The sequence below is a fragment of the Petaurus breviceps genome, unplaced genomic scaffold (assembly GCF_028583685.1).
Source record: "Petaurus breviceps papuanus isolate PSGF00001 unplaced genomic scaffold, PetGlider_PUasm1.0 164, whole genome shotgun sequence".
NCBI lineage: Eukaryota > Metazoa > Chordata > Mammalia > Diprotodontia > Petauridae > Petaurus > Petaurus breviceps.
This window is the reverse complement of record NW_027185735.1, coordinates 16035647-16061304: the sequence shown is the minus strand read 5'-3', so window position 1 is coordinate 16061304 and position 25658 is coordinate 16035647. Positions and strand designations below refer to the sequence as shown.

The following is a 25658-nucleotide window of genomic DNA, read 5'->3' as shown; positions in this document are numbered from 1 at the left end:
TAAAGAAGCCTAGGCTCTTAGGATTTCTGGGCCTTTCATTCAACCTGCAGCTGAACTTGTTTTTAGGTACTGTCTCCTTCAATTAGAGTGTGAGTTTCTTGAAAGAACAGACTTAATACCCAGCTTTTATTATTTGGATCCTCAGTACTATATACAGTATTTGGCACACAGTAAACTTAGAGAGGAGTAAATGTTTATTTATTTATTTATCTCTTCATCTATTCATCCATCTATGTGCAAAAAATGGACCAAGGTTCCTTCCAACTGTAAAATTTAGTGGTCCTCTAATTTTTTAGGGGGCATTTACAACATTTCCAATGTTATCTCAAGTTGAATAATCCAAATATAGGTTTATTGTCTTTCCCATTAGATTTGGTTCAATCTTCTCATTTCACCATTTCTAGCAGCACAATGACTACAACAGAGAAATGGAGTCAAGCAGCTGAGGTAGCTAGTGAAAACTCAGGCAGTGTGAAACCAATCAGTGACAGGGATCTGCAGGCCCTGAGAGGCAAAATTAGAGACAGAACTGATTCTGTGGCTCCTTTGGCAAAGAGGTAAAGTCAACTGATTTACCTGGATTCCACATTTTTCTCCCTTATAAACTCCCCACCCTAAAGTAAGGGTCAGTAATACTCGTAGTCTGTCCTCAAGTCAAGGCAGAAATTCTTTCCAGCAATGCATATATGCTAGATCTCTATCCCCCCCCCCCCCGCCCCATTCTGTGTCCAAATCTTTTGGTAGAGATCCAAACAATGGGTTGCAAGAGAACCTCAGAGCTGGAAGGGATCTTAGAGGTCACCTAAGGAATTCTAGAACTACAGTCCAGAGGCCAGGCTATTCTAATAGAGTAGCCTATTTCACGTAATTCACCACTACCATTTTCTAACATTCCACCCCTCTTGCTCTGGAAATCAACAAAATTTCTCCAATTGCTGTAACTGACAGTTCCACGTATGAATAGCATGGTATTGGCTAGTGAATAACCTCTGTTTTCTTGGTATTAATTGTCAGCCCAAAATTAGTACAAGAGAACTTATTCATACTATGTTGCATCTCAACCTCAGAGGCTACATTGAATGCAAAATCATCTGCTAACAAAAAGTCATATACCAACTCTCCTTTTACTTTGGTCTTGGCTTGTAGTCTTTTCAAGTTAAATAATTACATCAGTATGGTAGCTGACCTTGATGCCATTTTCATCTTCATTGAAGGCATCATTGAACAAACAACATCACTGAAAATATCATACTAAAAAAGCATGGGAGCAAGTACACAGCCCTGCTTAACTCCATTGATGACTGGAAAAGCACAAGAGCATTGCTCATTATCCAGAACCTATGCAAGCATGCCATTATGAAACTGGCAGCAAATACTGGTAAACTTCTCTGGGCAACCAAATTTTGTCATGATCTTCCATAAGCCCTCCCAACTGATGGAATCAAAGGTCTTGGTCAGACTGGGAAATGTTATGTATAGACATCTGTACACAGATGTTTTTCTTGGAGTTATTAGGCAGCAAACACCATATCAACAATTTCTCAATCCTTTCTGAAGCCACAATGGCTCTGAAGTTGATGGCAAAATATATACTAAGTAGGTGGAAGGAATCTTAGATGGGATGGCACTAAGCACTTTTGGAGATGGTGATATTTGAGTTGAATCTTGATAAAAGCTGGAAATTCTAAGGGGCAATGGGAAGGAGGGAAAATTTCAGATAGCCGTTGCAGAGGCAAATAGAACTATAGAATGCATGAAGAAGAATGTAAGAATATTAGAAAGCTTGGAAGAGGCCAAATTAACAAAAGCTTTAAATGACAAAGGACTTTTTTATTCTCTAGGTGATAGCCACTGGAACTTTCTGAGTAGTGAGAAAGTTGAAGTAGTGGGGCTAATTAGGAGGCTATTTCAATAGCCCAAGTAAGAAGTGATGGGGGCCTGAACAGAGGTAATGGTTGTGTAACTAAAAAGTAGGGGATGTATATGAGAGATGTTGTGAAGGTAGAAATGACAAGATTTGGCAGCAGAATGGATATTTAGGGTGGGTGAGAGTGAGAAGTCAAGGATGACTACTAGGTTGTGAGCCTAGATAACTGAGAAGAACAACAACAGGAAAAGTTGGGAAGAATGGAGGGTTTGGAGGGAAAGAGAATGAGTGCTGTGCTGGACACTGTAATCTTCAGATGCCTAGAGAGTGTCTAATTCAAGATGCCCAAGTGGCAAGTTAAAAATGTGGTACTGCAGCTCAACAGAGATTAAGGATGGACATACAGATTTGGAAATCATCTGCACTGAGATGATAAGAGAACCCATGAGGGCAGATGAAATCACTTAGGGAACATAGACAGAGTCGAAAGGTTCATGCGCAGTTAATGGGCATGATGCGGATGAATAATAAGCAAAAAGAGACTGAGAACAAGTGCTCCCAATGTCTGGAATATTATTCCTTTCTTTCTTTACCTGTTGAACTTCAAACCCTTCTTTTAAAGCTCAATTCAAAAGTTTCCTCTTACACAAAATCTTTCCTGATATCCTTAAGTATAAAATGGTTTTCACTTTCATTCAAATCTTATATAGCATGCTATTTATTCTTAATGTACTACATATTATTTTATATTCATGATATTTATGTGAATATGTCACATTCTCATACACAGTTTCATGAGGGGAGGGGTTGTACTTTTCCCCCCCTAAACTTTATATCTCCCCCAGCATTAGAACTAGAGCTGGAAGGGACCTCAGAGGCCAATACAGTCCAAATCCTTCATTTTTCAAATTAAATAACTGATATTGAATTGAACACATTTTTTTAATGACAATGATGAAATATGAAAGGAAAACTGATCTTTAGCAATGAAAATCTGACAAAATTAGAAATCTTATTGATCATCTACTCTAAATCCCTAAGTAATTATCTAAAATAAACCGTGGAATAGTTTGAATTATTTAAAAGTGATGTAAATAGGCCACTTAGATGGTGAAAATATGCCAAGAAGATTTAGGATATTATTAAAGACATGTGCCTTTAGTATGCTGTTCTTTATTATTCCACACTTAAAAGCAAATTACTATAATTCTTCATATTTCCAGTGTACTTTTCAAAGCATTTCTAAGCACAATGCCAACATCCCCTCATCCATCCAGAAAGTATCTCTACAAATCTAGTAATACTATTGTTTTACATAAAAAATGAAGCCCAGTGAGATGTACATTCTACCAACCTAGTCACATAGTAAGTACAGAAGACAAAAAAAAAGAATTCCAAATTCTTCATTTCCAACTCATGAGTTCACATTTTTCCCTCTCTGAAGTACTGTGAAAGCCTGCAGAGGCAAACTCTTCCAGGACAAGCTTCTTGTCCTGGGAAAAGAAGCTTTAGACTTCAGCCAGTTTTAGCTTATTTGAAATTGTGGAGGTGAAGGAAGAAAAATCAATATAGAAACACATGAAAACAGGACTGGGAATGAATCTATATTTACGAATTTCTGAGAAACTACAGTGCTTAGAACAAAACCTTATCTGTATTACCTCTTTCTACTTACCCTACAGACTCAACTTGGCCCTTCTCACTTCTCACAGTGTGATTATGTTTTCTTAACTGAAGATGAATCATCAGCTTATATTTCAATAATGACCAAGTGGGTAAAGTATCCCCAACTGGGCCCACATGGTTAATTGTATACAATACAGGAAGTCAAGAGTGTCAGCCTCATTTGCTGAGTGGGTTCAAACAGGTGTCTGAGCCATGGGGAAGGATGGGTGGAAATTAGAAAATGATTTTCAGAAGGGAAATGACTTGTTTTCCAACAAAGCAAGTTGAGAGAGGGAAAATATAATTTATGTTTGATTATATTAAATGATAGGCAGAAGTAGTGATTCCACATTGTGAATGTGAGGGAGGTAGACATTACTCACCAGGATAAGGGAGTGAGGTTTTTCCTAATACTAGTTGTCTGCTTCAGTTTCCTCATTTTCAAAAATTACATTGATAATACAACTTATCATCCTTATAGGATAACTGTAAGGAATGAATGAAATCAATGTATTTTTGAAAAAAAAATATTTTGGAAAAAAATATGAAAATTATCCAGAATATGCTAAGAGCCACCCTAATATCTAAACCTTATTTCCCCCAAACTTTCTCCCAGAATTAGTCTTGCTTTTTCAACCTCACTGTAGCAGGGAAGTAATAGGGATTAAGATATTTAGGTACTGAAACTTCAGAAGACATTTACAGTTGTTAACAATACTGGGTGTTGCCATCACCTAAAGGGAAAGAGATGTAGAAAAGAAATGGTGGTGACTGCTTCTCTTTTGCAAGTGCAAATTAAACAGGAGAGCAGCAGCTTGTTCCTTTTGTAGTTTCCTATCGTGGCAAAAGGACAGAATTCAGAATGGTTACCCTGTAAATCTCAAGGCTTTCACATATCACTCTTGTATGTTGTACTCTTCAGATTGCTAGGCCTTGCCATCCTCCCTATAGATTGGTCTTCCAGAACAATGGGGTCTGCTGCTATACCTTCCTATTTGTGTTTTCAACCACTATTAGAACATAAGGTCCTTGAGGGCAAGAGCTGTTTCTTTTATATGTGTATCACCAGGGTGTTTGGCACATACTGGCTTCCTTGCTAACATTTAATAAATGATTAATTGAAACAAATTGTTGTAACTGATTACTGTGCTATGAGAAAGGCCAAATGAGCATACTTCAGAGAAGTCTGGAAAGCCTTTTCTGAATAGATAGTCACATATATAGAACATGGAAAACAATGAATATGATTATTGCAATAAACTAAATGAACAACAACAACAAAAGGAAACGTGAAATGCTTCTCAAATCTACTCGTCCAGGTCTAATCTTTCTCTCTCGACTTCCAATCTCACATCTCCCAACCGCCTATTAGGTATTTCAAACTGGATGTCCCATAAACATGTGAAATTCAACACGTCCAAAATTCAACCCTCGCTACTCTCTAACTTCCCTATTACTGATTAAAGGATATCCCAAACATTGCAACTTAGATATCATCCTAGACTCCTCACTCTTCCTTACCTCCCATATCTATTAAATTGTCAAGTCCTGTCCTGTCTCTTTATAAAATTTCGGTTATATGCCTCCCCTCCTCTCCTCTAGAACTGCAACCACCCCAGGGCTGGCCCCCTCATTACTTCATCCTAGACTACTGCAAAAGCCTGCTTGTTGGTCTCCTTACAAGTCTCCCCCTACTCCAGTTTATCCTCCACTCAACTCTTAATCTGATCTTCCTAAAGTACAAGTTTCCCAGTGGCCTTGCCTCCTAGATCATATAGAAAACGCTCTGGCCTCTTCTTACCTTTCCAGTCTTCTTATGCTTTATTCTTCTCTTCATATTCAGTGATCTGGCACCTGCTGGCCTCCTAGTTGTTCCTCACATGTGCTACTGGAATGCTCTCCTTCCTGGTTTCCTTCAAGCCTCAGCTGAAAGCAGCGTTTCACAGTCCCCTTTCATTGCAGTGCCTTCCTGCTAAGAGCGCCCTCCCACTCATCCCACATGCATGTTGTCTGCACTCAGCTGTCTGCATGCCGTCTCCCTCACTGCGCTGGGAGTTCTTCGAGGATAGGGACTGTGTCTTTGCTTTTCTTTGTATTCCCTGAACTTGGCATAGTGCTTGGCACACAGCAAGTGCTTAATAAATGACAGCTGACTCACTAACTGACTAAAGCTTGTCCTCGAGGAAGAAACGAGAAATAAGTTTATCACCGTTTTTTGAAGACATGGGAGCAACTAAGGCATCATGCAGTGGTTACACTATTGCCTCGGAGTCTAGAAAACATGAGTTAAAATTTTAACTCTGACACTATCTGTGTGAAACTGGGCAAGTCACTTAACCCCTCTAAGCCTCAGTTTCCTCGTCTGTAAAATAAGGAGGTTGGATTACATGATTTCTAAGGTCCCTTACAATTCTAAACCTATGATTCTCCAGGTACAGAACACTGAACATAACAGTTTATGTGCTGAATTTAACTTTTTTTTCATTCTGTGTTAGAAGGAAAGGGCACAGAAGAAGGTTCAATTTGAAAACAAAAGTGATATAAAACCAAAAGATAGCACTAATTTTCTTTTAAACCTAACTGATTTTATTTTATTTTTTTTTTTTAAGCAATCGGGGCCAAGCAACTTGCTCAAGGTTACACGGCCAGTTATTTCTGGGTGTGGTGCTGAGTATCTGAGCCTGGATTTGATCCAGGTCGTCCCAACACTGGAGCCGGTACTCTTACTCGCTGAGCCACCTGGCCACCCCTAAGCAATTGGGGTTAAGTAACTTGCTCAAGGTTACACGGCCAGGTGTTACTGGGTGGGTGCTAAGTGTCTGAGTCCAGGATTCGATCTCCAGGTCTTCTCAACACTGGAGCCAGTGCTCTTACTCGCTGTGCTACCTGGCCGCCCCTAACCTAACTGATTTTAAACAAAAACAAAAGTTGCTTTGACATTTTGGCTAGAGCTAATAAAAAGACCTGGCTGCAAAGAGCATTCCTTGACATTCCTTAGTGAAGAAAAGAGTTACAGCTCACATTTGGCTCCTTAACATAGTTAATGCAACTTCTGATACTTGGAATATCTCTGATACTGCCTTCATCTTTTAGTATTAGTGTTTAGTATTGTTGCTTGGCCTTTTACAACTCCATTGCCTAGTGTCCTGATACTTACCTTTAAATGATACTATTATACTCTCTTTCACAATCTAAATTGTGTAAATAGTAAATCTACAAAGATATTCCACTTGGAACAATTCAATTCAATTCACAGGATCAAAGAATTTTAGCATTGGAGGAAACCTTAGCAATCATCTAGTCTAAGCCAAACCCCTAAAAGAATCTGTAACTATACCTATTATGACACAACAGACAAACGGATCAGGTGGTCCAGCCTCTACTCAAAGACCTCTAAGAAAAAGAAGCCTAATCAGGACCTGAGAAAGTCCATTCTACTTTGGACACCTCTGATTGTTAATAAGATTTTTCCTGACAACAAGCCTAACTGAGCTCTTGGTAAATTCCTGGTTCACCTCTCTATTGCTAAACCAGATAAATCAAATCTCTCTTCCATATGACAACCTTTCAAATATCCGAAGACAGATATCATGACCGCACTGAAATCTTCTCTTCTCCAGTTTGAACATCTTTAGTTCCCTCAAATGATCAAATCATTCGACATGGACACAAGGCCCTTTACCATTCTTGTTGCCCCAAAGCTTATTAATATCTTTCTTCAACCAGGGTGCCACCAAATGAACAGAATCTACCAGATGGGGTCTGACCAAGGCTGGGGACACTGGCATTATCATTCTCCTTATTCCTGGTGACCATTCTTACTTCTGCCCAAGTTCACATTTGCATTTTCTGAATGCTGCTACATACTTTCATTGAGCTTGTAGTCCACTAAAAGCTCATCTTTTTTTTCCCAGACAAATTATTATCTAACTATGACCTGCAATTCTGTACTTATAAAGTTAATTTTCTTGAAATGAAGTGCAAGACTTTCCATTTATCCTCACTGAATTTCATCTTATTAGATTCAGCTCAATGCTCTAGTCTTTAAAGATCCTTTTGGATTCTGTTTCTGTCATCTTGTGTTATTAGCTATCCTTTGCATCTGTGATATATGCAAATATGATGAGCATCCCAACTACGCCTTTTATCACAGATACTGGTAAAAATTTTGAAACAGCATAAAATGAGAGAGAGAGAGAGAGAGAGAGATCTCTCTGAGACACTTTCCTGAAGACCATTTGCCAAGGTGACCTTAAATCATTAATGATTCATCTTTTGAATCTAGCCATTCAACTAATTAATCCTGAATCTGCCTAACTGTTCTACAGCTTTTTAAAAAAAATCTCTTTTAAAAGAAAGGGATTAGGTACTTTATCTATTCTCTTATCTAATACAGAGGGAAGGGTTGCTGATGGTATAGTAGATAGAGGGTTGGGCCAAGAGTGAGGAAGACTTGAGTTCTAATTTGTCCTGAGACATGTAGTGTGTGTGACTGAGCAAGTCACTTAACCTGTTTCAGTTTCCTCAACTGTAAAAAAGGGATAATGACAGCACCTACATCACTAGGCTGTTGTGAAGCTCAAATGAGATAGTATTTGTGAAAAGTGCTTGGCACATAGTAGGTACTATATAAACTCTGTTCCCCTCTTATTAATGCTTCATTAAAATAGAAGCAAATGATAGACCAACAGAGATAGAACCTATCTGGTACTTTCCTGGGTCCAGCAGAATAACAATGGTCGGGCGGCTAGGTGGCGCAGTGAGTAGAGCGCTGGCCCTGGAGTCAGGACGACCTGAGTTTGGATCTAGCCTCAGACACTTAACACACACAAACCAAAAACCTAGCCGTGTGACCTTGGGCAAGTTACTTAAACCCAATTGCCCTCCAAAAAGCAAAAAACAAAAAACCAATGGTCCTTGACCTCAAGGGACCTAATATTCTACTGGGGAATTCAACACATACAAATAAATATAATATAGAGTAAATTAAGGAGGGAGAGAACATCGACTAGGGAAGAATGTATTAAATATCTGATACTTTGAGGCAAGCCTTGAAGAAGCAGAGATGAGCGAGTGCATTCCATGCACAAGGGAAAAAGGTTTGTACAAATCCATGGAGTAGATAGTGCCAAGATTACAAAATAACTGGTAGCCACTTTGGCTAGAACATAGTTTGTGAAAGGGGAATGTGAGCCCCTGGAGGGCAGGTCTTTCTTCTTTTATCCCTAGCTTAGCTTAGCCTGGTACTAGGCAGGTCCTAAGTTAGTGTTTATTGGCTCAAGGTGTCACCCAGAACAACAAAATATCTATCAATCAATCTAGGAATGAAATCTTTAGTCATAACTATTTTTATCTTAATGACTACAATTGTATTTTAAATAGAAGACATAGTTTCCATTGACAAGAAATTTGTAAACTCTAGCAGGAAAAACAAACCATGTGGGTATAAAATAACTGAAGGAACGATATTTTTCTAGAGAAGCTTTTTCTAAGATTTCTGTGCCCTTAAAGATATAAAAGAACTCTTTCAGTACATAAAAAGGCACATACTAAAAGTATTTTTGAAAAAAATATCTTCCCCACCATAAAAGTCTTCTTTATAGAAAACTCTCTTTTTTCAATATACAAAAATGGTTCATAGTGAAAACTGAATAAAATGAGGATTTGTGGAAGGTCAATGATAAGACTGAAATTAAAAGTAAAGAAAATAATATAAGGTTAAATTCGCTACAGCAATTTAAAGGGTTATTTAAAAAAGACTTTTAGATTAAAATCCTCAAAGGGATTTATAAGTGAGATTCTCAAATATGAAACAATAATCATCAGCAATCATATGCAAGAATATTAGCACTTGAGTTAAGAACATTTGGCCACTTAAAATCAGGAGGAAAAAACACTGAAACTAACTGAAGCAGGTGGTAGGCACATATTACAGTGGGAGGTGGGGGGTGGGGATTAGACTGTGACCAGATCATAGCTTAAAGATAACATTTTTATGGGATAAAATTTAATGAACATGTGGAAATGTAAAACACTGAGAAAATAGAGCTATTTCCATTTTAAATGAGGATGATGGTTCTGCACCACCAGCTGTTTAGAGTTCATTGAATGAGTATCTAGTTGATAAGGGATAATTACCTCTTCCCTACAGGAGACGAAGTGTTTCTCATTCTACAGACACCTCTGATGAATGGCCAAGAGAAAAAGGGAACAAAACTGCATGTCAACATCAGTTTGGTTCTTAATGGCCTCCTTAAAAACTTGATTTTCTATCATTCCTAGTTTAAGTGCAGGAAAATTTGTACACTGAAACATACACTAACATCAGGGTACCATTTTGCTTTAACCTTCCCCTATCTTAGAAAGGAAACAAAGATCAATGCCCAACCATAACTATGTAGTCTATAGCAGTAGAAGAAGTTCAAAAGCAGAGGGAAGGGAGATTATATTATCAATACAACTTTAATCCAGTTACTCTTTTTAGTTATTAAAAAGTCCTTTGTGTGAGAAAACAATAGTTAGAATCAGACATTTGATAAAGAAAAATGCCATAAACCAATCCCACTATAGGTGTTGTCTCCTCTTATTAGAATATAAGCTCCTTGAGGGCTATTTTTGTTTCTATATTTGGATCTCCGGTGCTTCATTCATTCATTCATCATTCGGGCTTCCTGTTTTTATAGATATTCCGAGCTAAAATGTTTACTTTTACAACCTCTTTTAGTGCTGTTGTCCTTCCTCTTAATTCAAGCTTACCACTTAACCTAACCTTACCTGAAGATATGTTATTCTCCTCTGGACCAGTTCTGTCAGATCTTTGGCTTCTTTTTCTCGCCAATCACCGGCTCCATCTGCTTGACTGAGGTAGTACAGATCTGTCATTATTGACCTATAAAAAGAAGGCAACAATAGATAACTAATTCAAAGTATCAGATCAGAAATCTGGGTAAAATTAATAAATAGAACAAGAGTATCCAAGTACAACAAATACATTGAAACACCTTACAGTGACTGATATTACTTTTTTTTTTTTTTGCTTTTTTGGAGGGCAATTGGGGTTAAGTAACTTGCCCAAGGTTACACGGCTAGTTTTTGTGTGTGGATGTTAAGTGTCTGAGGCCAGAACCAAACTTCGGTCCTCCTAACTCCGGGGCGGTGCTTTACTCACTGCGCCATCTAGCTGCCCCTATTACATTTTTCATTGAGAATATAGGATCAAGTAGTTGGCCTCTAATATACATATTTGAACCTAATGAATTCTTAGTATTGAGGCAAACATCTGTCCTGGGTACATGAAGCAATCTCTTTGTAAGGCCTTATCCCATTTTAGAAGAGACACAAAAATATTCTGATTAATTTAGATGAATCTTCAATAGAACCTATTTCTATATTCTAAAGGCATCTTTTCTAGCTTCTGCATACCTATTCTCAGATTTAGCCATCATGAATAGTTAAAAAAATATGAAAAAGGAAAAGCTCTAACCATGACTCATATGTTAGTCCAATTTAATGTACTGACTTAGAGGGTCCCTGCTTAGACTGTGTCAGATTGTGTACAAAATCACTGAGGCAGAAGGAAGGCCAGAGAAAACTAAAAACAAGACAACAGCAAAGTTATAGGTTCTGGTCTATCAACCAAGTAGCAAGGAGAAGCCTCTCTGAGGAGCTCCAGCTACACAGGTAGAATGAAAGGGGAGCCAGACATTGAAAAAACACTAGTCAACTTGTTTTCACCCTCTTCGTGTAACTTCTTCCAGGCTGATGGCATTCCAACAAGGAACTCTATTTTGAAGGAAGAGGATGTAGGCCCTTCCCATCTGAGGCAGACATGAGACCTTGGTTCTTTTGTCTTAGGTGAAGGCTGGAAATGACAATAGCCCTGTGAGTTTCCAAAGGCCAGGAAAGTGAGCCACCTGAGGTTCAGGAGTCTAGGAATGGAGTCCACACTTGGTTTTTCTGCCAGGAAAGTATGAATGCTGTAAGGAGCAAGAAGTGGCAACCTTTGGCACTGAACACTGTTGAGCAGCTGAGACAAGAGCTCACTGCCTTTGGAAATGAACTTGGTGGGACCAATACCATGTAGAAACTGCATTAAGCCTGATGTCATTCTTTCCCAGACACCAACGTGAATAATGGAGAGTAAACCCCTGATGTATTGGGGGGGGGGGGTGTGTGTGTGTGTATCTTATAAGAAAATAGCCCTTCACAAATGCTAATTTATGTTAACTGGTTAAATGGAACTGGGTGCTAGTCATTAGCTGTTAAGAGTGGAGGGATCCAATAGCATTCAAAAAGAGACACCCCAACCTGACAGTGACACCCTGAAGAGGCAATGATACCAGCCTTGCTTTGGGAAAATGAGGCAAAAGATATACTCACTACACATGAAGCTTTTTCTGGAAATGCCCACTTTATTTGGTATTTGTTAAGTTGAAAACAAAAACATTTATTTATTTAAAAAATCAGTAACATTAATCAAAACATTAAAAAATCAGTAACAATTCCAAGCTTAACAGGTTTCAGGAGGCAGCTAGGTGGCAGATTCAATGGAATACTAGGCTTGAAATCAGGAAGACTTATCTTTATGAATTCAAATCTGGGTTCAAACACTCCTATCTGTGTGATTCTGGGCAAGTCACATAACCCTATCTGCCTTAGTTCCTCATCTATAAAATGAGCTGGCAAAGGAAGTAGCAAACCACTCCAGTATCCTTGCCAAGAAAATCCCAATGGAGTCACAAAGAGTTGGATACCGCTGAAACGAGTAAATAACAACAAAAACGGGCTTATAGGTAAGCCTTCTCTCTTCTTTGGGTCTTACCTCTCCATGCTTGGAGCACAAAGGCAGCTATTTTTTGGATAATAAACGACATACTTGCTATTCCTCACATAGAATACACCATCTCCCATCTCTATACCTTGGCAGTGACTATTCCTCGTGACTTGGAATCCTTCTTTCATCCTTTGGTTCCTGACATCCCTGGATTCAGCATTTAAAACAAATGTTACCTGCAGGTGGCTTTCTTGTCCTCCTGGCTGTTTAAGCCTTCCTCTCATGTCACCTTTCTTCCTGCTCCCTATGTATCTATTTAATTACATGCTGTTTCCCATATTTGCAGGTAAGCCCCTAGAAAGTTCATCTACAAATGTGCTTTTGTGGTTTCGCCTTTCTTTGTATCCTCAGGGCTTTAGAACAGTGCCTGGCACAAAGTAAAAGTTTAACAAATACTTGTTGATAGGATGATATAAGCAGGGACGGAAACCATGAAAAAGAGACTGGTATAATGAACTGGGCATAGACCTGGAGAGATTCCTGTGCATCCATGTAGTCCCTGAGGGAGCCATGTACCTTAAGGAGCTGGTGCCAAATGGAGATATTGACAACGGTGACTGGGAGACAATGGGGAAGTGTAATGGGAATGTAAATTTAAAGATCTTCCCTGCCCCTAGACTAAAGTGCACCTGGAGCCTGGGGTGGGAGGCTTGTTTTTCTGTAGATACTTTTTGATTGGCCAGTGGGTCCAAAAAGTTGTTACATTCTCTGAGCCAGAAGAAGGCTATATAAGCCCTGATGTGTAGCTTTGTTTTGGGGCTCACTTTGAGAAGTGTTCTGTGATTTGATCAGATGAGATTCTGGGAAGCCACTGTTGAGAGCCCCACCCTCGGCTTTGAAAAACCCAGATGTTGATTTGGTATGGATGTAATGGTTGGACAGTTTGGAAATATGTCTACTTGATCTGTTTCTCTGTCTTGATAATTCTGTCTGTATACTTTGAAGTTCGGGGTGCTGAACTTTTCCCCTTGAACTAGGTAAACGATACATATCTGACTGATTAAAGTAAGCTTGTTAACCCATTTTGAGTTGCTTTCCTTTATCAAAGCAGATCCAAGAACCTGTGGTGGCAGCGACCCTGGGGACACTGGGGTGCTTGCCGCTACAGGAGGTTGTAACCTTGCTACTGCTAGAGAGACCAATATGGGCAGGAAATCCATGTGCCCCATTCAGGGAACAGCAAGGTCACATAAGAAAGGAGAAAACCTGTAGATCTTACCTTTGTTGTACTAAAGAAATCTGTGTAATAGGGTATAACCCAGACCTTAGTGAGAGAATTTAGTATAATCAAAAAAGTTCTAAATTTTGAGTCAGAAAAGATGGACTTGAGTACTAGGTTTTGCCATCTACTACTACCTGTGTTAACTTTGAATAACTCATCAAACCTCTCTGGGTCTAAATGTTCACATCTGTAAAATGAAGGGGTTGGACTAGTTTTAATCTATGACACTCTGCTGGTAAAATATTCAGTCCTGGGGGGGGGGGGGAAGAAGAGAGAGAAGGCTTAATGTCCTCTCAGAAAGGAGGAGGGTTTCTGATGGTTAAAGTACTCAAGCACAAACCTGTTTTGTATTTTTGGAGAGTAAGACAAAATTTGTCCTATATTCAACAATAAGAATGAGTGGTTGCAGGGAAGCTGGAGACCCTTGGGAAAGCAAAAGAAATCAAATGCTAATTTTCCTAACTTAGGGGAAAAGAGGTTTACCAAAGATTTTATGAGAAAATCCCCCACAGTATACCTGGCTCTGACTTGTGAAAGACTTAGATTCAATTGACATATAGTTTAGCATAGATTACAACAGCAACATAAACTTTGGAGATGATTTTGATGGTTTGGTTTTTTTTTTTTTTTGGATAGCATCAACATTTGTAACAGATATAAAGGGTTCTGATTTTCAAGATATATAGAAATTCCTATTATATGTAAGGTGCAGTGTAGGCACTTTGAATATAAAGAATCACAGATCTAAAGCTGAAAGGGACCTTAAAAGTTCACCTAGACCAGTGGTGTCAAACTCAAATAGAAATGAGGACCATTAATTGGCACATAAGGATTCTTGCAGGCTTCATGTTGACTTAGATTTAAAATGCAATATTCTCTATATTTTACTGAGTTTTCATTTTGTTAAATATGTCACAATTACATTTAAATCTGGTTCAGGTCACACCTGAGAGCGTCGTGTGCCACAAGCAGCCTGAAGGTCACATATTTGACATGTCCCTCACTTTAGAAGATAACTGAGGTCAGAAGAGGTGATTTAATTTATCCAAAGTCAAGCAGTTGAACAGGGCAATACTACATCAAATGCTCTTTCTAAAACACTTTGAAAAAGCTTACAATCTAATGCAGGGTAGGGATCGAGGATATATACACAGGCATCAGGGTATAAGACTAGTACAAAGGACAAGTTCAGGTAAAGTACTATCAGAAATGTGAAGAGAGAGAGATCACTTTCAACAAAAGCTATCTGAACTGGGCACTGAAATAAGTAAAAGAGGGATTTCAACAGATGGAAATGCAGAGGGAAGACTTTTAGGTACAGGGCATGACATGAGCAAAAGCAGAGGGAGAATAAAGGAGGATGAAAAATAGAGAAGTACATCAGGAATATTACTGAGGCAGCATTGTGAAGAATGGATTGTATTGGGGACAGTCTGCAAGCATGAAGACCAGATGAAGCTGTTAACAAAAGCACCTAACCTAAGAGACTGAGAGATGCTGACAAGGTAGGATCAACAGGGCTTGGTAACTTATTGACTGAAGAATGTTGTGGAGAGGATGGAGTTTGTGGGGCAGCTAAGATTACAAGTTCATATGACTGAGAACATGGTAGTGTCATTAACAGAAAAAGAAAATGAAGGTGAAGTCAGATTTTTGAAAAAAAAAGTTCTACATTAGCAAAGAATTTAGTTCTAGACATGAAAGTGAGAAATCTATGTTTCTTACAGGTAATTTGAAACACAGGACAGGAGATTTGGAGAAAAAGTTTAGGTAGAGAAAGAGATTTGGGAGTCATCTAGAGGTGACCAAATATGTCATGAGATATTTGAAGCTATAAGAATTGAAATCAATAGAGAGGGTGTATTGCTAGGGGAGAAAAAGCTTAAGACAGAACACTAATATTACTGGAATGTAGAAGAAGATAGAGAAGACAGTAGAGGAGATGGAAAAGTAATTTGAGAAGCAGAAGGAGAACCATGAAAGAAAAGTATCAAGAAGAAAGGAGTGATCAACAAGGTCAAATGCCATAGAGGTCAAGAAGGATGACTTGTGGTGGGATGGGGGACTGGATTACAAAGACCTTGGAGAGAGTTATTTTGTTTTTGTTTATTCTTCATTCTCAAAGAGGACCATGACATCTGGAAGGTGATCCATAACTTGCAAGTGAACTGGATTTAAGTGAGGGAGGGCTGTGCAAGGTCACCAGCCTTCTCCTCCAGAGCCAAGATATAGATCAGGACAACTAGAGATAGTCCAGGTTGAGAGAGTTGTTTTAGTAGATTAGTGAAGACCAAAAAACCAGGATTATATAATTATAAGAAGTTAGGAAGCAGAAAACTAGAATATTCTTTTTAGAATTTTAAAGGAGGGGGGGGGGAATATATAGCTTGATGGAGTAAACTGGATCAAGGGGAAGATGTTTTTGTTGTTCTTAGAATTTTTACATAACATTTTATTTTTTCCCCAAATTACATGTTAAAACAATGTGCTAATTTTTTTTTTTTAAGTTTTGAGTTCCAAATTTTATCCCCCTCTCCTTCCCTCTTCTCCCCACTCCCTGAGACGGTAAATAATACAATAAAGTTTATACATGTGCAATCATGTAAAACATTTCCATATTAGTCATATTTTTAGTACAGATATCTGTGAGATGGGTGGAGGGTAACACCAGAGAGGGAGAAATTGCAAACACATAAGAGAGGATGATTGATAAAGCAAGATCATGACGGAGATAAAGGGGTTGGAATCCCTATGCATATGGATTCTCAATATGACCTATCAATAGAAATTTATCGTTACTGTCATTTTCTCTATGATACAGAATCACAGGTTTAGATTTGGAAAAGACTTTGGAGGTCACTGAGTCTAACCCTCCTCCCACTTTAACTGAAACACTAAGGTTAAGTGACTTGTCCAGAGTCTCAAAGCCAGTGAGTGTCTGAGGCAGGATATTAACTCAGTTCCTTCATAACTCCAAAAGGCTAGCCCTTTAACTACCTAGTTTTTATTCTTTCACTCTCATGGTTCAAAGGGTCAAAATGAAGGAAGCAGCAAGGTATGAATAAGAAGAAATAATGCAGAGGACCTAATTCCACCCCCGCCCCCCCCCACACACACACACTTTGCTACACAAGTCAGTAAAAATACTTTCCTTTTCTCCAAAGAGCTTCTCATTAAGTTCTATGAGTTGAACTTTAATAGCACTTTAAATTCCTGTTCCCAACATTAAGTATGACCTATTATAAACATTTCCTAAGAGTCCTGAAAGAGGAATATACATAGATATTGATATATCTATATCATATATGATATACACATGATATGTATATATACATATATACACTATATAATACACATGATATGTATATATACATATGTACACTATATAATACACATATATGATTTTGTTCAACTGTTTTCAGTCAAGTCTAACTCTTCATGACCCCATTTGGAGTTTTCTTGGAAGAAATATTGGAGTGGTTTGCCATTTCCTCCTCCAGCTCATTTTACAAATGAGAAAACTGAGGCAAACAGGGTTAAGTGACTTGCCCAAGGAATTGTCTGAGGCCAGATCTGAACTCAGGAAAATTAGTCTTCCTGACTCCAGGCTAGGCATTTTGAAATACATATAGATATAGATATACACATACACATACACATACTTCATTCATATAATGCTTTAAGATTTACAAAGCACTTTAAACATGTTAATTCATTTAATCCTCTCAACAAGCCTGTGAGGTGAAGCTAGGTAGAGTTAACATTTTAATCTTGTGTTGAAAAACATAAAAATGATTAGTTGTCACATGTTGTCACCAGAGCCCTATTTCCCATACTGTCCGTGCAGAAGGTCAACAAGAATCTATTTTAATATACCAACACTAGTATGCCTGAATCCCTACTTGTTTTGTTTTTTAAGCTGTAGAATAATTCATTTGAAAGCAGTGGTCTCCTACTAAAGGGAACACTTTATAGTATTATTAATTTTTAGTTTTTAAAGCAGTATGTTTCTCCCCAGATTCTACATTTACCTCTCAAGAACTAAAAATGAGCTATTATATTGATACATCAAGTGAAACCATTCTAACACATAATGCATTATAACAGTCCCACTGAATAAGGCAATACCATTAATAATAAACACATGCACATTAAAAATCATTGCCATAGTTCAGAATACTCAGGCCAAGTTTTTACTGTGCATGCGTAAATTAACACTGGACTTACTCCATACAATGGCCTGACACAATAGAGTCGTTAGCAGGTGCTGCATTTTAAGCATCTGTTTAATGTGTTCACATTATTCACTAACAATAAACTTTATAGCTTGGTTATTTCCATTTTCACCATCTATAAACAAAGTGACAGGGGGAAATATGATGATTAATCATATTTTTCTTACTTATTATTCTCAGTTAAGAATCTGTACATTTTCTGTTTCTATGACAGAATAATTTTCGTAAGAAAAGCAGAGTTTCAGTTTCTTGCTGTCAACCACTGAGGAATTTAACAGCCAAACGAGACAAAAATGTGCATGTGGACATGTGTAAGCTGTCTATACTTATCTCCACTTCATCTTCTCTCATTTAGCTCTCAACTCTTTGCAATCTTTGCTTCTGACCTCAATACTCAAGTGAAACGACTAAGTAGCCTTTCATCTAAGTGCCTTTCTTCTGAGTCTGCCTTCAATCCATTCTCTATCCAATTCCTATTTGCACAGTGTTGTTCCTGCATTCTCGCCCATTAGCCTGGTTCCCAACACTTCGCTCAGAGCCTGACACATGGTAGAAGCTTCATGAGTGCTGCCTGACTGATTGATTCATTTCTCCATTTTCATCCTTCTTGACCTCTCTGCAACAAGTGACAATGTAGAACACCTTCTTCCTCTTGGACCCTCTCTCCTCTCTGGAGAAAAATCTTTGGGCTCCGCAGAGAATAAAAAACAACAGCAAGAAACTCTATTGCCTAAATGTGCTAAAGTTTTATAAGAAGACCTCCAACACAATGGGTTAATACTTTGTGGATCAGCTACAGAAGAAAGTGACAAGAATTGACCAAGACATGAAGGCACAGATGTCCTGGGATCCATACTGATATAGGGAAATGCCACATCAATGAGAGAACACCAATCCACTGTCACAATGAATTATTTAATATTAACAAAGCAATCTGAGTATTGAATTCAGTTCAAGGTACCACTTTATAAGGGTTATAGACAAGCTGAATTATAACCAGAAAAAGGTAAAAAGGATGATAACAGAACTTAAAAGCATATCGTATACATTAATTGGATGAACTGTAAAAATGTAAATCTGGTGAAGAGGAAAGTTATGGCAATCATAAGACTAGGCTGAAAGAATTCTCAAGTAGAGGAAGGATCAAATGTGTTTGACTCCAGAACACTGTAACATAGTAGGAGCTGCCTATCTGCTGAAATGAACTCAACTAGGGTCAATAGGCAGTTGTAGGCATATACATTTTTTGTTTCAGCATAAAGAAAAAGTTCCTAATAATCAAACTGTCAAAAATTAGAACCAGCTCTTCATTTCACTCTCACTAAAGGCCTTCAAATACTAGGTAGATGCCCACTTGTTGGGATGTCATGAATGGCATTTATTATTTGGGTGAGGGCAGGACTCTATGACCTACATGAAGTTTTCTTAAATACGTAGGTCTGTGGTCCTATCGCTCCACATGTGATCTTCATACCCTGCAAGGCAGGAATTTTTATTTATGGAGGGATTAGAAAGAACAACAAAGATGAAGACCTGAATTTTCAGTATGGAAACCCCCTCGTTATTAGCATAATTCCTACGGCATATAGTCTTGAGGAGATGACTGGGGGAAAAGTAATGAGAAGATAATGACTTACCTATGATCATGTTTAGTTAGTCTATCTCTGAGGCATGACTTCAATCCATATCTTATTGACTAGCACTGGTCCTCTATCCACCATACTATGTTGCCTCTTGAGATGGCTAGGAAGGTATTATTACCCCACTTTACAAATACAAAAACCAAAATTCATAAGTGATTAGCCTTTTGTCTGGAATTGTGCCTCTTATCACTTCCAGTTCTTAAAATCTTTTATGACTGGGGCGGCTAGGTGGCACAGTGAGTAAAGCGCCGGCCCCGGAGTCAGGAGGACCTGAGTTTGGTTCCGACCTCAGACACTTAAAACACACACACACACACACACACACACACACACACACACACAAAACTAGCCGTGTAAACTTGGGCAAGTTACTTAACCCTAATTGCCCTCCAAAAGGCAAAAAAAAAAAAATCCTTTATGACTCAATCAAGTGTCTCCTCCTACTAGAAAACTTTCTTAGGGTTGTCTGTGTTGTTCTTCTTTCCTTCTCAAGAGGACCAATGACATCAGCAACCCAAGCCTCAGTGGCTCATTGTGTAGTTTATGATGGCTTAGAATGAGTGTAAAAAGCAATTGTTTTCTGTTCTAGCAAGAAACTTGGAGGGTCAACCCCACTCAGATTGTTATCTTGGTGTTGGTAAACTGAGCTATCTTTTGTCTCAACCCCTGTCCAGCCCTTAGTCATTGAATGGGCAAGACCTCAGACTGAGACCAGGGAAAGACCTTAATATAGAAAAGTCAAGGTCACCCATGGCTTCCTGGGGCGTGGCGGGTAGGGGGGGAGTTATCACAGCAAATATATGGCTTCTCTTTAAGGTTTTCTAGGTATTTTTTTCCCTGAAACTTCTTAATCCTAGTTCTTCTGTATAAATAAATACAGATTGCTGATCATTTTCACACTTGTAAAAGTATTTCAAATTTTGGGTAACCCTGAACAAGTCACATAACATCCCTATAACCCTATGCCATTAAATGTAAATTATGGAAACCAATGTGAATAGTATTTTGATATTAGTATGATTCATTTAGGGCCAGAATGCATTATTTTTAAAATGTAAAGATCATTCTGGACTCAAAAAGAGGTGGCAGGTTGAATCTGGTCAAAAGGCCATAGTTTCCTGGTCTCTGGATTAGAGTTTTAACAGAAGACCTAAAAAAAGTAGGAACAGTCAATGCACAGTGAATCCAGGTTGGGCTTTATCTACAGGCAAACCAATTGTAGAAATCTCTATTTCATTCACCTTGTAATAATTTTCTTGTAATATAGCCTAGCCCATCCTCAGAGGAGGGACATTTTGCCAAGTCTTTCAACATTGTCTCTACAAATATTCAATTACAAAAATCTCGTTCCTTATTTTATTTCTCCTTAAGATCCCAAAAAAGGCCAGAGAGTCTTTAAAAGATTCATTTGTCATTGACTATTCACACATGGAGAAAATGAATAAGTTTTATATCTACTCACTACTAAAAAAAAGACTCTGGGTTAGATAGAGTAATGGTTTTTATTTATTTGGTCCAAGAAAGGGAATGTCTGGGAAAGGAGAAAAGTGATTAAATGAAAACTATAAAATAACAAATCTATAACACACTCTAGGATTGACAAAACAATTTTATTCACTTGTCTATTCATTTTACAGATAATACTGAGGCTCACGGAGGCAGCAGCTTGCCCATGGTCATAAGTAAGTAATAAGGGATAAAGCTGAAATTTGAACCCTCTGGATATAAGTCTAGCACTCATTCCACTACTTACACTTCTTCTAAAAATCACAGATTTAATTTATATAATCATAGCTTTAAAGTATAAACATGCTTTAAGCACACACACACACACACATACCTCATAGGCATGATCCTCATAATGCAACCTCTGAGGTTGGTAATATAAACATTATCTTCATTTTATAAATGGGTCACCTAGGTGGCTCAGCAGATAGTACACCAGGACTGAAGTCCAAAAGATCTGAGTTCAAATTTGGCCTCACACACTTACTAGCTGTGTGACCCTAGGCAAGTCACTTACCCCTAATTTGCTTTAGTTCATCATCTGTAAAATGAGGAGAAGGAAATGACAAAGCACTCCAGTATCCTTGTCAAGACAACTCCACAGACAAATATAAAGCTGGACATGAATGAACAAATGATTAACAACAAAAGCAAAAATTTTTTTAAATAGAGAAAATAGGCTTCAGATTGGAAGTATGAAAGCATTAAAAAAACGGTCACCACCAGCTAGTTCATGCAACAGTGCTTTCCCAGTACCCTGACATTCCTCCATTTTCCTGTAAAAGTGTATGAAAACAAGTTAAAAGAATATTTTAAAAACAAGAATCTTAAACCAAATTTTAAGAAATATTTATTATCTTAAGTAAACCTTTTAGGAGGTCTTTGAAAATAAAAATCAAACAGCATTCAACATTCCTCACCTGTTAAAGCCTCTTTTAATGCCAGATGTGTGATGTGAACCCACATTAGTTAACACAATACCTAAAACAAATACCACTTTATTTTTTAAAATCAGGAAAAATTTTAAATTAAAACTTAATATAGAACAGTATATAAACTAAAGTTAACACAGTATTTCCCAGGCTGTAATAAACTGCCCATTTGATCCCTCAACAAAAATGTTCCCAAGTTATCATGTGCACATGGTTGAATGCAATAGCTATTGATACTGACATCTCTACAAAAAATAAAGAGTTGTGAACAACCATCCCACTTAGTGAACTACAGACACTCAACATTAATGGTAAAACAACTGAGCATCTTCTGAATAATGCTATCCTAAAATGAAATCGATTATTGTGAGCATAAAGAGAGAATTCAAGGGTCTAAAGAAAGATTATGTGACCTGACTAGATAGTAAGAGATAGAATCTAAAAATAATGTAAAGCACAATAAGCCTTTGAAGAGTTTTAGATCATATTTGAAAAAGTCTCAAAATATTTTTAAATTAATATACATGGATTAATTTTTATGTGAGAAACTGGTCCAAACAATATGATTTCGAATTTGCAACATAATTTATCACATTATAAAAGAAGGTACATATCATTTTATTGTACTGGAGCAGTAATTGACTAATTACTATTTCAAGAGTATGAAACAGTTAAAATCCTTGAATGTCCTACTATAAGCTGACCATCCTTACCAAACCACATCCTTGTTCTGAAATTCATGTTTTCTCATAATTTTACTATCATGTTCCTAGTCACCTAGTCTTGACACCTTGAAGTCATTTTTTCTACTCTGTTCCTCACCCCATATATATCTAAGTGTAATATAATACCAAGCAAAGGCAACTTCCCAGGTTCAAAATACCAGCATAGGTGCTCTCCATTTTATTCAGTAACAAACCCAGAACAGAGAAGATCAAAACATGACATCATTCCAAATACAGCATTTACTAAGTGTGATTAAATAATCTCCAAGTACTACCCCACCCCAGGACCTTCCAATCATTCAATCAATTACAAAGTCCCGGTTCTAAATACTACTCCACCCCTAGGCTATACCTTCATTTAGTCCACCACAAAACCCCTCTTCTCAAATGGAGATTAGTTTCCAAACATAGGTAAAGTACCTTCATTTGTCAATCACAGAGCACAATAAGGTCAAAAGTTCCCCACCCCTGGATCACAATTGAATCTACCCCAGAGTTACATCAAGTTTAAACACAGCACTTAATACCCAAATGGAGCTCTTTTCTTCATTTTGACAGGAGGCAAATTCTCAGCAATCTTAGTTCCTGGGGAGACAAGGCTTAGCAAGGCCATAAGATACATTGCCAGTCCCTTCATGAATTCATCCTCTGTCTGTAGAACAGTCCTAGAACCCCTGAACACATTAGCAAAGCCCTCTCCCAGGATTTCTGTAAACATACAACAGGAAAATCCTTCTTCAGGGCTTCTGAACCAACAGAAAGGCTCCCAGACCCCTGCAACAACAGCACTGTCCTTCACCAGTGGACAGTATTCACTCTGTCTGCAGGACAGTCTCCAGACCCCTTCAACAACAGCACTGTCCTTCACCAGTGGACAGTATTCACTCTCTGTCTGCAGGACAGTCTCAGGGCTTCTTAGTGAACAGCCAGGTTCCAGGACTTCTTCAACAAAAGGACTGTCTTTCACCAGTGGACAAATCTGGCAAAATAACATCAAAACAGACAGACAAAGTACCAGCAAAACAGCCATGTCTCCTCAGTCCTTGGCAGCTCAGGGGGCAGGTCTCAAAAGTCCAGGGCAATTCAAAGCAGCCACCAGCAATTCTCCCAGTCTCTCTCTCTCTCCACAAGGTGCTGCTTCCAAAAAGATCTTCCGCCTCTCTCTTATCTCTCCAAATCTACGTCACCAGCTCCTCCCAGTTCAGGACTTTCTTTTCACATCAACAAGTCCATCCCACAGGTGGGATTAACAAGCTCTGGGTTTTAATACAATCAATTTGAAAACCAAGCCCAATACAGGGGAATCTCCACATTCCATTACTATCACACTAAGCAGCTGTCAAGTCTGTAAATTCTACTTCTTCACCCGTCCCCTAATCCTGTCTCTTTCATTCCTATAGACCTACTCTAATCATGTTCTCATTACCTTTCACCTGGACTACTATAATTGCCTCCTCATTGGTTTCCCTGCCTCTAGTGTTTCTCCAATCCAATCTATCCTACACAGAGATGACAAAGTAATTTTCTTAAACAGAACTCTGATTAGGTCATTCCTGAGTTCAAAACTCTTAATAGCTTCCCATCTCCTTTCAGCAGTAAATACGTTCCAACCTTTTAAAATGATGACCATCTTCTCTATCCCATCCCCCTTCACACACAATGACCGTAACTGTGTTGTTAGTATCCACTAAACAGGAAAACACATAATGGCAAACAACTATGAAATAATAATTTTAAGTGAATTTTTATTTTATTAATTATAACAGCAGCTATAGATGTTTAAAAATAGCAATAGCCATACAAATATATACTGTCATAGAGTCACTTATAACCCCTAGACCTTGTACTCTATTTCATAGGTACAAGACATCCCAATTTATGAATCAAAGAGTCATAGATTCAGAGCCAGACAGGAACTTACAGGTCATCTACTACAAGCCCCTCACTGAGCAGTTAAGGAATCTAAGGCCCAAAAATTGCTAAGAGACTTGCCCCTCCATCACCCAGCAGCAGACCCAAGGTTTGAGCAGTACAGGACAAAATCCTGAGTCAATGTTAAACTGTTTACTGAAACTATTACATGCTTCGGTCTGGAGACTTAGCTTAGGAGAGGTAAGAGGTAAGGCAGAAATTCAGGTTGTGAACACACTAAGGGCAATTTGGTTCTTTGTTCACCCACTGTGCCACCAGCTTCTTTATAAAGACAATTACTTAGACACATTGAGATGAAGAACTTAGATTCTCTAACTAAATCACCATATATTACTGAATTCAATTCAAAGGTGGGTTTGAGTAGGAAGTGAGAAATATGTTCGAAAATACTGTGCATAAGCAAGAAATGAAAAAGATCAAAGGTTTATAGGCCTCATGAATCCTTTCTTCAAGAAGAACTACAAGGAACCATATATAGCAAGTGTTAAATATCCCGTGATAAAAAAAAATAAAAAGTGATGATATCTTAACAGACTAGAAATGAATGGTTATTCAAGTAGGAGTGTTTGTTGATTCAGCTGTCTATGTACGGTCAAACCACTGACTTGTTATAAAGCAAAATTAAAAATCAATACTAAAGAAGAAAAACAAAAATGAAAAGATACAAATTGTAATTAAAACATCTACAACCAGACCTGTTTAAACAAGTTCCTGACTTAAGTCAAGCAGAAAAGATTTAATTTTTGTCCTTGTATCCCTAATACCCAATATCAAACAGGCACTTTTTATTTGCTTGTTGACTGGGAAACTGAACAGTAAATGGATAAAACATACATTACCATTTTTTAAGAATATTTAAACAATGCAAACCAAGAGCTATAACAAATAGGCTACAAAAGTCCAGAAACCCCACAGCTATCAAATGTTTGATATCTTTACCAAACTAAGAGATAGGGCTGTTGAAGTTAACATTGGTTTAAAATAGAAACTTGCTGATAAAATCTTAGGTATATAAACAACAGGAGATAATGTGTGCTATTCACTCATAAAACAGTAAAAAGTTGTAGCAGGAAGAGCAAGCTTACAGAAAACATAGTA

The 25658-nt window shown here is 37.9% G+C and overlaps 1 protein-coding gene across 6 annotated transcripts in view; it reads right to left on the bottom strand.

Moving 5' to 3' along the window:
• FUT8 (fucosyltransferase 8) overlaps window positions 1–25658 on the bottom strand; it is a 491667-nt gene that overhangs the window by 128163 nt on the left and 337846 nt on the right. For all 6 annotated transcript variants that reach the window (XM_069082397.1, XM_069082396.1, XM_069082394.1 and 3 more), the window contains one exon: window positions 10307–10421. In XM_069082397.1, the coding sequence (XP_068938498.1) occupies window positions 10307–10421 (115 nt within the window). The remainder of the gene's footprint in view (window positions 1–10306; window positions 10422–25658) is intronic.